This window comes from Heterodontus francisci, chromosome 9, assembly GCF_036365525.1.
Source record: "Heterodontus francisci isolate sHetFra1 chromosome 9, sHetFra1.hap1, whole genome shotgun sequence".
In the NCBI taxonomy this organism is placed as follows: domain Eukaryota; kingdom Metazoa; phylum Chordata; class Chondrichthyes; order Heterodontiformes; family Heterodontidae; genus Heterodontus; species Heterodontus francisci.
Window position 1 is genome coordinate 104,318,117 of NC_090379.1, and position 13,442 is coordinate 104,331,558.

The 13,442-nt window shown below is 44.9% G+C and overlaps 1 protein-coding gene across 2 annotated transcripts in view; it reads left to right on the forward strand.

Moving 5' to 3' along the window:
- mgaa (MAX dimerization protein MGA a) overlaps positions 1–13,442 on the forward strand; it is a 123,091-nt gene that overhangs the window by 79,138 nt on the left and 30,511 nt on the right. For both annotated transcript variants that reach the window (XM_068039614.1, XM_068039615.1), the window contains exons 19-21: positions 7,949–8,012; positions 8,344–8,529; positions 9,177–9,288. In XM_068039614.1, coding sequence (XP_067895715.1) covers positions 7,949–8,012; positions 8,344–8,529; positions 9,177–9,288 — 362 coding nt within the window. The remainder of the gene's footprint in view (positions 1–7,948; positions 8,013–8,343; positions 8,530–9,176; positions 9,289–13,442) is intronic.

The following is a 13,442-nucleotide window of genomic DNA, read 5'->3' on the forward strand; positions in this document are numbered from 1 at the left end:
TGTAACCTTCCCCATGGTGCAGGGTGCCACAGATTGCATGTGCATTGCTTTGCGGACACCGCGTATCAATCCTACCATATACCAGAACCGAAAGGGATTCTACTGCCTCAACGTCCAGCTCGTATGTGAACATAAGCAGGGAATCGTGTAGTTCAATCCCTTCATTCTGCACAGTCCACTGTGCCAGCTACATTTAAGCCACTCCAGCAAACCGAAGGGTGGCTACTGGGTGACGAGGGCTATTCACTGACTACATAGCTGATCACTCCAGTGTACAACCCCTGCCATGCTTCCACACGAAATGTGATGGAACAGACAATTGGCTGAACCAGTGCTTCCAATGCCCGGACCACCTTGAACAAGCCCTGCAATGCTTGGCAGAGCGAGTGCCAAGATTTGCTGTGGTCAGCTTCTTGCTGCACAATTTCGCCATCATGAGGGACAGCCCTTGCCACCAGCTGTACGGTGAGCAGGAGAAAGAGGAGTATAAGGAGGAGGAGGAAAAGGATTAGAGGATGCAACCTAGAGAGCCCCTTTCAGGTTGGGCTGTCTCTAAGGAGCTCATCTGAGTGTGATGCCAGTAACCGTTTTCCCATATCCCCATTCACCAGAAGTCCCACACCTTACCTTCCCTCTGTCACTGACCATCGCAGCATCCGCTTGACCACAATGCAAAGATAAAAACTAGCACAAAATAAAAATTCAAAACCAAATTTATGAATTAAATCATTCTATATTGCATACAAAATTCAGTTAATCACCCTTGTGCATTCCCTTCGTGCCTGTTTTCTGTGTGCCCCTACACAGTGTTACCCCACAGGCTGCAGCGTAGGTGTTGAAAGACTGCTAACTTTCAGTGTAGGAGACTGCAGATCGTCTTGGAGGGTGCCTTCAAGCAGTTCTGGGCTGAGAAGGTCCGGCTGCAGATTTCACCATCTCGGCATGGACAACAGCAGTCTTGGCAGGCAACAACAAGGGCACTGGCAGAGCAGCAAGGATAGGAGGATAAATGCTAACTTCCTCCATGGAGCTATTGCCACTCCCCCAGGGTGCACCTCAGCAATCCAAGTAATCTGTTGGAGGACTGGACTGCTGTAACACCCTGCAAGTCTATTTGCACACTGTAATCCACAGTCCCGATGACAGCAGTCTGAGCTTGCATGGCAGCAAGCTGATCTTGCTTGACTTCAGTCTGAGCTTCCACTGCTGCACTGAGTTCTGGTGGAAGCTGCTTGTGCAGCACTGGAAGGAAGCTAAGACATTGCCCATCTGATGCTGCATCATGGTTGGGACCATAAGTGTGTTGGTAGAATTCAAAACTGTTGAAACAGCCATGTGCCAAGTTGGTGCTTGACTCCTCCACGCTCCTGGGCATTGACTGCAGGTTTTCTGGCAGGCTTCCTAATGCATTTGATAGTACAAAAGAATACTGATGGATATTTACAATGCGCCATTAAGTACTCATCGGAGTCCTCTGCAGCAGAATTCACATGTGACCTTGTCCTCGAGCTGCACCTGTACTTTCATTATCCCCTGTGTTGACTGCAGACCACTCAGTGTACAATATCTCACCACATATAGATCTCGCCTCTGTGCTATCCTCTAAATTGCACACAATGTCAGTATCGGAGCTGGTGGCTGTGAGTGTGAAATCGAGTAACTGTGCGTCTTCTTCATCACTGTCATCTTGATATTCTTCCACTTCCTGGCCAGGTTGCACTTGTTGGGTTTCTGAAAGGCGAAAGGCACAGGGCTATGATTGTGGTGTGAGGAGGGGAGTAAGTAAGAGCTACATGATTATACCATCTGCAGTAAATCAGAAGAGTGTGTGGGATGTGGGGAGGTGGGATGTGAGGAGGAGGATTAAGTATGAGGAAACTGTCACATGCGATGGTTTCAGCCCTGCTGCTGGCCACAGCCTCAGCTATGGACATCCCAGGAATGGCCAGCACTGTCTTCACCATGGGCTTAGAGCATGCAGGCACACTATCCCCCTCTGGTTAGCTCCTGCTGTCTGGTTGTGTGCCACCGTAGCTGCAAGAGAGCTCGAAGTGTATCAGTGAGTGTGGTGCAATTTGTTTGGATGATATGGCTGTCATGGTTAAATAGCTGGCAGTGTGTACAAGCTGAGATGTGGGTGTGAGGTTTTTGCTCAGTGTGTAAGGATGCGAGGAGTGAATATCCGGTAGGAGTCATGATTGATAGAGATTGTGTAGGTGTGTTTGTGGGTATGGGAAATTGAGCAGTGGCTAAAGTTAGTGGTGCAGTTTGGTAGGGTGTGGCATTTGCAAACCTTAATCAATCATGTGAGGTCATTGAACTTCTTGTATCACTGCAGCCAGGTCATCGGGCTTGACTTTTGGCATGGGCCTGCATGACTATCTGCTTCCACTGCTGTCTAAGCATGTGTCTGATGAGCCACCTGGCCTCCTGTGGATACAGGTCATCTCTCCTCCTTTTCACTTCCTGCGCCAAGGTCTCCAGTGCACCATCCAAAAACCTTGGAGAATGCTACCTTCCATGTTGAGCCATTACTCAATGTTTCACAGGTCACAGTCACTTCCCGTACGACTGCAAGCTCCTGCTCTAGCCACTTACCATATTGACCCCCGGTGAAGCATCCAGTTAGAGTTATACAGGACTGAAACAGGCCCTTTGGCCCATCGTGTCCGTGCCAGCCATCACGCACCTATCTATCAATAGTGAGGAAGGATATTAGCTCAGAGAATCCTGATGTGGAATCTGTATGGGTGGAGCTAAGAAACACCAAGGGGCAGAAAACGTTGGTGGGGGTTGTATATAGACCCCCAAACAGCAGTGGTGATGTAGAGGATGGCATTAAATTAGGAAATTAGGGATGCATGCAATAAGGGTAAAACTGTAATTATGGGTGATTTCAATCTACATATAGATTGGGCAAACCAAATTAGCAATAATACTGTAGAGGAGGAATTCTTGGAGTGCGTACGTGATGGTTATTTTGGACCAATACTTTGAGGAACCAACTAGAGAACAGGGCATCCTAGACTGGGTATTGTGTAATGAGAAAGGATTAGTTAACAATCTTGTGTGGGGTCCCTTGGGGAAGAGCGACCATAACATGATAGAATTCTTCATTAAGATGGAGAGTGAGAGAGTTGATTCTGAGACTAGGGTCCTGAATCTAAATAAAGGAAACTATGAAGGTATGAGGCGCGAATTGGCTATGATAGGGGAATGTTACTTAAAGGGTTGACAGTGGATAGGCAGTGGGCTAGCATTTAAAGAGCACATGGATGAATTACAACAATCGTTAATTCCAGTCTGGCGCAAAAATAAAACAGGAAGGGTGGCTCAACCGTGGCTTACAAAAGAAATTAGGGATAGTATTAGATCCAAGGAGGAGAAATATAAAATGGCCAGAACAAGCAGCAACCCTGAGGATTGGGAGCAGTTTAGAATTCAGCAAAGGAGGACAAAGGGATTGATTAAGAAGGGGGAAAATAGAGTATGAGAGTAAGCTTGCAGAGAACATAAAAACTGACTGTAAAAGCTTATATAGATATGTGAAGAGAAAAAGATTAGTGAAGACAAATGTGGGTCCCTTACAGTCAGAAACGGAGGAATTTATAATGGGGAACAAAAAAAATGGCAGACCAATTAAATACATACTTTGGTTCTGTCAGGAGGACACAAATTATCTCCCAGAAATGTTGGGGAACATTGGGTCCAGTGAGAAGGAGGAACTGTATGAAATCAGTATTGTTAGGGAAATTGATGGGATTGAAGGCCGATAAATCCCCATGGCCTGATGATCTACATCCCAGAGTACTTAAGGAAATGGCCCTAGAAATAGTAGATGCATTGCTGGTCATTTTTCAAAATTCTATAGACTCTGGAACAGTCCCAACGGATTGGAGGGTAGCTAATGTAACCCCCTCAAAAAAGGAGGTAGAGAGAACACAGGGAATTATAGACCAGTTAGCGTAACATCAGTAGTGGGGAAAATGCTAGAGTCCATTATAAAAGATGTAATAGCAGAGCACTCGGAAAACAGTGACTGGATCGGACAAAGTCGACATGGATTTACGAACGGGAAATCATGCTTGACAAATCTGGAATTTTTTGAGGATGTAACTAGTAGGGAGAGCCAGTGGATGTGGTGTATCTGGACTTTCAGAAGGCTTTCGATAAGGTCCCACATAAGAGATTAGCGTGCAAAATTAAAGCACATGGGATTGGGGGTAAGGTACTGACATGCATAGAGAACTGGTTGGCAGACAGGAAACAAAGAGTAGGAATAAACGGGTCTTTCTGCGAGTGGCAGGCAGTGACTAGTAGGGTACCGAAGGGATCAGTGCTAGGACCCTAGCTATTCACAATACATATGAATGATATAGATGAGGGAATTAAATGTAATATATCCAAGTTTGCAGATGACACAAATGTGGGTGGGAGTGGGAGCTGTGAGGAGGATGCAGAGAAGCTCCAGTGTGATTTTGATAGGTTGAGTGTGCAAATACATGGCAGATGCAGTATAATGTGGATAAATGTGAGGTTATCCACTTTGGTGGCAAAAACAGGAAGGCCAATTATTATCTGAACGGTGATAGATTGGGAAAGGGGAGATGCAGCGAGACCTGGGTGTCCTTGTGCACCAGTCGCTGAAAGTAAGCTTGCAAGTGCAGCAGGCAGTTAAGAAGGCAAATGGTATGTTGGCCGTCATAGCGAGAGGTTTCGAGTATAGGAGCAGGGATGTCTTGCTGCAATTATACAGGGCCTTGGTGAGGCCACACCTTGCATATTGTTTGCAGTTTTGGTCCCCTTATCTGAGGAAGGATGTTCTTGCTTTGGAGAGAGTGCAGCGAAGGGTCACCAGACTGATTCCTCTGATGGCAGGACTGGCGTATAAAGAGTGACTGGGTTGATTAGGCTTGTATTCGCTCGAGTTTAGAAGAATGAGAAAGAATCTCATAGAAACCTACAAAATTCTAACAGGACTGGACAGACTAGATGCAGGAAGGATGTTCCTGATGGCGGGGGAGTCCAGGACCAGGGGGTCACAGTCTAAGGATAAGGGGTAAGTCATTTAGGACTGAGATAAGGAGAGATATTTTTCACCCAGAGAGTGGTGAACCTGTGGAATTCTCTACCACGGAAAGCAGTTGAGGCCAAATCATTAAATATATTCAAGAAAGAGTTAGGTATAGTTCTTGGCGCTGAAGGGATCAAGGGATATGGGGAGAAATCAGGAACAGGGTACTGAGTTTCGTTGATTAACCATGATCGTATTAAATGGTGGAGCGGGCTCCATGGCCTACTACGGCTCCTATTTTTCTATGTTTCTATTCTATTCTCATTTTTCAGCACATGGCCCGTAGCCTTGTATGCTATGGCATTTCAACTGCTTATCTAGATACTTCTTAAATGTTGTGAGGAAGTTAATCAACAGTGCGGCAGCATGAAGTTGGTGTGCTACCTGCATTACGGGCGCTGTTCATCCACATTACAGTCTTTGTGCCCATTTTCAGTGGTTATTGAATTTAGCCCTGAGGGTTCGGTCTCTTTCTCAAGTGGTTTATTGGAATAGATAGTATATAACCGATCTGTTTCAATTTTATTGAAGCAGGTTTACTAAAGGTGTGTTGAGCTTTATTCTTTTTTTTTAGGTTAAAATTTATAACGTGGGTCTTTACTTTTTTTAAAAAATTGCTTTGGGCACACTCTTAACCCAGCTGATTCTACCATCCTTAGATAGCTGAAGTGATGGGCAAGTTAGTGAAGTCTTTGATATACTTCACTCACAGCCTAGACTCATTCCATAGGCTGCAGATCAGGAGCATGCAGTTTCCCACGCTTAACATATCATCTGATAGGGTATTGAGAACCCTGCTGGAAATAGTTGCCATAGCGATTCAGCCACTGTTATTAAAAATGAAGTTTTCTCAAATCCTTTGGGTACTGATTGGTCTTTCCCTACTTTGAAAACAGTTGTATTATGCCATAATCTCTGCAACAAGAATTTCTGGTTAGTTTCTACATGCAGATGAATACAAGTAGAACTAGAGAAACGTGAGGAGCCATTGAGCTTCCACTTGTGTATACGTCCAATGGCACAGCATATTGGTGAGTCATAAGATGCAGGCAGGTTCTTGCTGTAATAAAAACAAGAAATGCTGGAAATACTCAGCAGATCTGGCAGCATCTGTGGAGAGAGAAGCAGAGTTAACGTTTCAGGTCAGTGACCCTCCTTCAGAACTAGCAAATATTAGAAATGTAAAAGGTTATAAGCAAGTAAAACGGGGGTGGGGCAAGAGATAACAAAAGAGAAGGTGTAAATAGGACAAGGTCACAGAATAGCTGACCAGAAGGTTGTGGAGCAAAGGCAAACAATATGTTAATGGTTTGTTGAAAGACAAAGCATTAGTACAGATAGGGTGTTAACGGACTGAAAATTGAACAGCCGCAAGTACAAACATGAAAAAAAAACAGTGGGTAAGCAAACTGAACAAGGTTCTTGCTGTAGTTCCCTCATGATGTGTGCTTATCCTAGCATTTGTAGGAAGAATGGAGACAGTGTCTGAGAGATTTTCTGCAGTTGAAAAAAAAACAAATCTCAGAGCAAAACAGCATACATAGACTGCCTTTGCAGATCTCATGTGCAGAGACTTTGGACCAGATTATCCATCTGCCTCTTTGAGCAAGGTATGGGGTAGGAAAAGGGTGTCCAAACTACACCCGGTGGTGTTAAGCCTTGGTGATCGTCAAAGTCCAGGCAACTATGTCGTCTTCATGCTTATATTGCTTACTCAGTTTTGTTCTGTTCATATTTTCTGGGTCTGGAAGATTGGAAAGGCCTTTATCTGTGCTTTGCCTCATTGATGGATAAATCCTAAATCCAAACAGCATGATCAATTAGAGCCAACAGCTTGAGATATATTCAAATTAATGTGTACATGGAGTTAAACTTTATGGGTTGGATATTATGGGTCCCCCCTGAGATGAGGTCAGAGGTGGTGGAGGGGGGGCCCATAGAATCATGGCGGAAGACCCGTTGCCACCCCATCACTAAGTGATTTTGCTGGGGCAGGATCGGCCGACGGTGGCCTTCCCACCCAGAGGCCAATTGAGGCCTTTGAATGGCCTATTAAAGGCCACTTAAGGGCCTTGCTGCTGCCACTAGGATCTAACCTGCGGCGTGGGGTGCCTCCGCCATGTGGGGAGGGCGCCTTGTAAAATGAGGCGCCCTCACCTTCCCTGTGAGCTTGGGGGGGTGGGGGTCCCTCCTCCATGGACAATCTGGGGCCCATGGAAGAGGCCTGTCAGCAAAACCTCCATATCTCTGGACCCCCTCCCCCTAGAGTTCATGCTGACGCCCATACACCTTGTCAGGGCCTTCAGGGCTGGCCTCAGCGACCCTGCCCAACTTACTTGAGGTCTGGAGTTCCAGTGTTGGGTCTGGATCCAAGGTCTCTGTAGTACCAGCAGTGGCCATGCACCCGGTGGCGATGCTGATCCTGCTGAGCTGCTGGCTGTCTGATTGGCCGGCATCTCTTGGAGGCGGGATCCCTGTCGTTAAAGGGATGGAGATTCCAGCACTGGAAACTTTGCCTCCAGAATGACAGAGGATCGCGCCGGGGCTGTGCAAAGGCCACAACCTCGTCTTTTCGGCCAGGGGCCCTGCCGCCTCCACGAGATCCTGGCCTATATATGGGCACCATGGTGCATGCTTGTGTGGTCTGCAAAATCAGAAAGGTTGGATGCTGCTTGTGCAGTGGATTTAAAAAACTTAAGGCAAGGTTGCCAAGTATTTAGCCTGGTCTCCTTTTGTTTTGAAATGGATCAATCAGTCTTGTTGTTGCAAAAATGTGTTCAGAAATCTCCAGGGTTTGTTAAGGGAGAGAATGTCAGGATTTGTTTTTCCACCTGCTCATGAACTATGTGAAGTAACCTTTTTTTTTGTTTCCAGATGCCACTTCCATAATCCATACCTCGCCAACAAATCCCCAGAGGAGGAATCCAAACCCAAGCAGGTGAGCAATAATGTGGGAAGCATTAGTGTGGGGGAAGACTCTGGATCCAAAGAGAATTAATTGCACTTGGAGGGAGTCAGTGACTGTACATGCAAAGTATTAGTGGCATCAGTGTGGGGAGGGGTACTGAACCTCGAGTTGCAATTCATGCTTTTTGGCAGGGTGGATTTACATACCATCAGTTGGACTGCTGGAGGTATCCATTGGGAAGTTTACAGCTGTAAAAGATAACCTTCAGAGGGTTTTGCTGGTTCTGTTCTCATTGAATTTTGAGTAGCTCCAGAAAGGTACTTGCTGGAAATTCTCTCTACTGCATTTCTTTCTCCATTAGAAACCCTGCACTTACCTCAGTAAGGAAGCAAAGGCTCAGCTGGATGCTCTAATGGTGTATCGGACCGCACACACAGTAAATGAGCGGCGGAGGCGCTCTGAGCTGCGAGACCTCTTCGAAAGACTTAAGAGAACTTTGGGGCTCCGCAGGGAGCAGAAGGCCTCAAAATACTATATTCTCAAACAGGTTTGAAACATTATTTGGTGTCAGGGAGGCATATAGAAACATTTTAATGGTAGAATTTACTGCTGGGTCTTATCATTCGAGCACTTAACACACTCGGAGCAAATTCCTCTGTCTACCATTTTAACAGAGGTATTGACCTGTCTGCTTCAATTATTATTTTGTGTCTCTTTTATGCTTCAATCTGAACTCAAATCCTTGGTCCTTATAATAGCAGGGAGGATGTGGGTTTGTTTTGGGGAGGCCTAGGAAGGCCAAGGATGTGGAAGCCTTATTGATCTTAACCTTCCAAAGTTGCAGCCTGATGACATCATGAATTGTTAATTAGGTCTCAGCCTACCTTTTGTAGGAGCCTGGTCAATGGCTGTTTATGGAAATTTAAACAGCTGGGAATGGAGTTGGGTTATTAGAAGACAATATTTTAACGCCACAGGGCCCTGTCCCTTTGGATTGAAGGTGGAGGTCTATTCTGTAAAATCCACATAGTGTCATGTAGAAATCGATTCCTAACGTGTATGGGAGAAGGACATCGGGAGAGTGATGCCTGGTCGGAATTACTTCATTTTACTTGAAATGCCAGAATAACTGTGTGGTAACTGCTTGCAATAGATCGGAAAATTTTATGCACGTTTGTTTCTGTGCTGTTTTAGGCATTTGCTGAAATCCAGAATCTGCAGGATCATTCTGATTGTCTATCAGCTGTGAGAAGCATCCAGACTCGCAAAAGGGATTTACTCATTCGCAAGGTCTCCCTCTTGACAGGTAAGGATTGGTTGCAGCTCTGTCATGGCAGAAAAGGGGAGTTGGAAGGACAGTTCTCTTGCAGTTAATCTAGGTAGAAAATTCTTGACAGCGTCCTTTCATGGTTTGAGGGGGTGCAATTGAGTTCTTTTTGTGCATCAAGGAGATATTGCGAGACTTTTTTTATTCTTTCATGGGATGTAGGCGTCGCTGGCCTAGGCCAGTGGCTGTTGCCCGTCCCTAATTGCCCTTGAGAAGGTGGTGGTGAGCCGCTGCCTTGAACCACTGCAGTCCATGTGGTGTAGGTACACCCACAGTGCTGTTAGGAAGGGAGTTCCAGGATTTTGACCCAGTGACAGTAAAGGAACGGCAATATAGTTCCAAGTCAGGATGGTGTGTGTGGCTTGGAGGGGAACTTGCAGGTAGTGATGCTACCAAGTAGTGTTGCCCTTGTCCTTCTTGGGTGGTAGAGGTTGTGGATTTGGTAGGTTCTGTCGAAGGAGGCTTGGTGAGTTGCTGCAGTGCATCTTGTAGATGGTACACACTGCTGCGGATCAGTGACGAAGGGAATGAATGTTGAAGGTGATAGATGGGCTGCCAGTCAAGCGGGCTGCTTTGTCCTGAATGGTGTCGAGCTTCTTGGATGTTGTTGAAGCTGCACTCATCCAGGCAAGTGGGGAGTATTCCATCACACTCCTGACTTGTGCCTTGTAGATTGGGACAGGCTTTAGGAAGTCAGGAGGTGAGCTCCTCGCTACAGAATTCCCAGCCTCTGACTTGCTTTTGTAGCCACAATACTTATATGGCTGGTCCAGTTAAGTTTCTCGTATTGAGATAGGAAGACCTACTTGTAGATTTAGTAACTTATTGGATAAAAAATCTCCTGCTGTCATACACTGTACAATTTCCAAACAGCCAAGACAGCATAAGTACCCAGAATTCTGTTCTTTTGAGGTTTTGTGTCAGGTCTACTGTATAATGGCAATTCCTTAAGCACGTAAAATGTGCTTTGATGTACTTAATGTAATAGCTCCTGCTTGCCTCATGTCTGGAAGAGCCATTTAACTGGAAAATTATAATATTTGTAGAAGGAAATAGCACTGGAAATGTGTCAAAGCTTTATACTGGAGTTTTCAGTTGTACACGACTCTGGGACATTGCTGTGCAGCACAACTTTGCTGTTCCCTCAGTTTTTGTATGTTCATTGCAACAGAGCTTAAGGGGATTCCCACTGCGTTTAAAAAAAAAAAATGTATTTTTGCAGAAGATTCTGCACAAGACTTGCACAAAAGATTGGGAAATGACAACAAGAGGTCTGGCTTGTATAAAAAAACGGGTATAGTAAAAAATTAATATATGGGGCTCAACATTCTGTGAATCTTTGAGGGGTTTGAACATAGCAACATAGGAACAGGAGTAGGCCATTCAGCCCATCGAGCCTGCTCCGCCACTCAATACGATCATGGCTGATCATCCACTTCAGTGCCTTTTTCCCACACTATCCCCATATCCCCTTGTCATTTGTATTTAGAAATCTGTCAATCTCTGCTTTAAACATACTCTATGGCTGAGCTTCCACAGCCCTCTAGGGTAGAGAATTCCAAAGATTCACAAGCCTCTGAGTAAATAAATTTCTCCTCATCTCTGTCTTAAGTAGCTTCCCCCTTATTTTGAAATTGTGTTCCCTGGTTCTAGATTCCCCAACCAGGGAAACATCTTAGCTGCATCTACCCTGTCTATCCCTTTAAGTATTTTGTAGGTTTCAATGGGATCACCTCTCATTCTTCAAAACTCTAGAGAACACAGGCCCAGTTTCCCCAATCTCTCTTCATAGGACAAGTCTGGTGAACCTTTGTTGCACTGCCTCGATGGCAATAATACCCTTCCTAAGATAAGGAGACCAAAACTGCACACCGTACTCCAGGTGCGGTCTAACCAACGTCCTATACAATTGAAGCAAGACTTCTCGACTCCTGTACTTAAATCCTCTTGCAATAAAGGCTACCATACCATTAGCCTTCTTAATTGCTAGTTTCATCTGGATGTTAGATTTCAGTGACTTATTGACGAGGATATCCAGGTCTCTTTGTACATCTACACTTTCTGATCTCTTACCATTTAAGAAATACTCTGCACATCTGTTCCTCTTACCAAAGTGGATAACCTCACATTTTTGCACATTACATTCCATCTGCCATGTTCTTGCTTACTCATTAAGTCTGTCCAAATCCCCTTGAAGCCGCTTTGCATCTTTCTCACAACACACATTCCCACCTGGTTTTCTGTCATACGTGAACTTGGAAATACTACATTTGGTCTCTACATCCAAATCATTGATATATATTGTGAACAGCTGGGCCCAAGCACTGATCCCTGGGGTTCCCCACTAGTCACAGCCTGTCAAAGCGAGAATGACCCGTTTATTCCTACTCTCTGTTTTCTGCCTGTTAACCAATCCTTAATCCATGGCAGTATATTACCTCCTATCCCATGTGCTTTAATTTTGCTAACCAACCTCCTGTGGGGGACTTTATCAAAGGCCTTTTGAAAATCCAAGTATACCACATCCACCAACTCCCCTTTATCAATTCTGTTAGTAACATCCTCAAAGAAACTCCCAATAGGTTCGTCAAACATGATTTCCCATTCATAAATCCATGTTGACAATACCCAATCAGATCATTATTATCCAAGTGCCCATTTATCACATCCTTTAGAATAGATTCCAGCATTTTCCCGACTCATGCAAGGCTAACATGTCTAATTCCCTGTTTTCTCTCTCCCTCCCTTCTTTAATAGTGGGGTGACATTTGTGACCTTCCAAGCTGCAGGAACTGCTCCAGAATCTATAGAATTTTGGAAGATGATCACCAGTGCATCCACTATCTCCATAGCTACCTCTTTCAACACTCTGGGATGTAGAATATCAGGTCCTGGGGACTTATCAACCTTCAGCCCCTTTAATTTCTCCAATAGAACCTTCTTACTAATACTAATTTCCTTCAATTCCTTATTCCCTCTAATCCCTTGGATCTCTAATTCTAGGAGCTTTCTTGTGTCTTCCTCAATGAAGACAGACACAAAGTAATTTATTTATTTTATTTATTTAGAGATACAGCACTGAAACAGGCCCTTCGGCCCACCGAGTCTGTGCCGACCATCAACCACCCATTTATACTAATCCTACATTCCTACCCCATCCTCACCTTCCCTCAATTCCCCTACCACCTACCTACGCTAGGGACAATTTACAATGGCCAATTTACCTATCAACCTGCAAGTCTTTGGCTGTGGGAGGAAACCGGAGCACCCGGCGAAAACCCACTCGGTCACAGGGAGAACTTGCAAACACCGCACAGGCAGTACCCAGAATCGAACCCGGGTCGCTGGAGCTGTGAGGCTGCGGTGCTAACCACTGCGCCACTGTGCCGCCCCACTGCGCCTTTAAACATGCAAAACATTCCCAAGGCACTTCATGGGAGCGATAATCAAAACAAATTTGACATCGATCCACATATGATGTTAGGACATGATCAAAAGCCTGGTCCAAAAGGTAGTTATGAAGGTCTTAAAGAAGGAAAAAGAGGAAGAGATGTGGAGATGTTTACAACGGCATTTCCAGAGCTTAGGGCCTCAGCAACAGAAGGCATGACCGCCAATGGTGAAGTGATTAAAATTGTAGTTGCTCAAGAGGCCAGAATTGGAGGAGCAGAGATACCTCAGAGAATTGTAGGACTGGAGGAAGCTGGAGAGATATGAAAACAAGGGATGCAAATTTTAAAATCAAAGTGTTGCTGAACCAGAATCCAATGTAGGTTAGGTGAACAGGACTTCACACAAGTTAGGACAAGGGCAGCAGAGTTTTGGATGACCTCAAGTTTACTGAGGGTAGAACATGGTAGAACATAGAACATTTAGCTTCTCTGCCATTTCTCTGTTCCCCATTGTAAATTCTCCTGACTCTGCCTGTAATGGACCCACATTTGTCTTAGCCAAACATTTCCTTTTTACGTACCGTTTACAGTTTTTATTTTTTTTTTCTGGCTTACATTCATATTCTATTCTCCCTTTCTTTATCAGTTTCTTCGTCCTCCTTTACTGTATTCTAAAAATCCTCCCAATCCTCAGGTTTACTACTATTTCTGGCAACTTTATAGGCCTTTTCTCTTTTAATC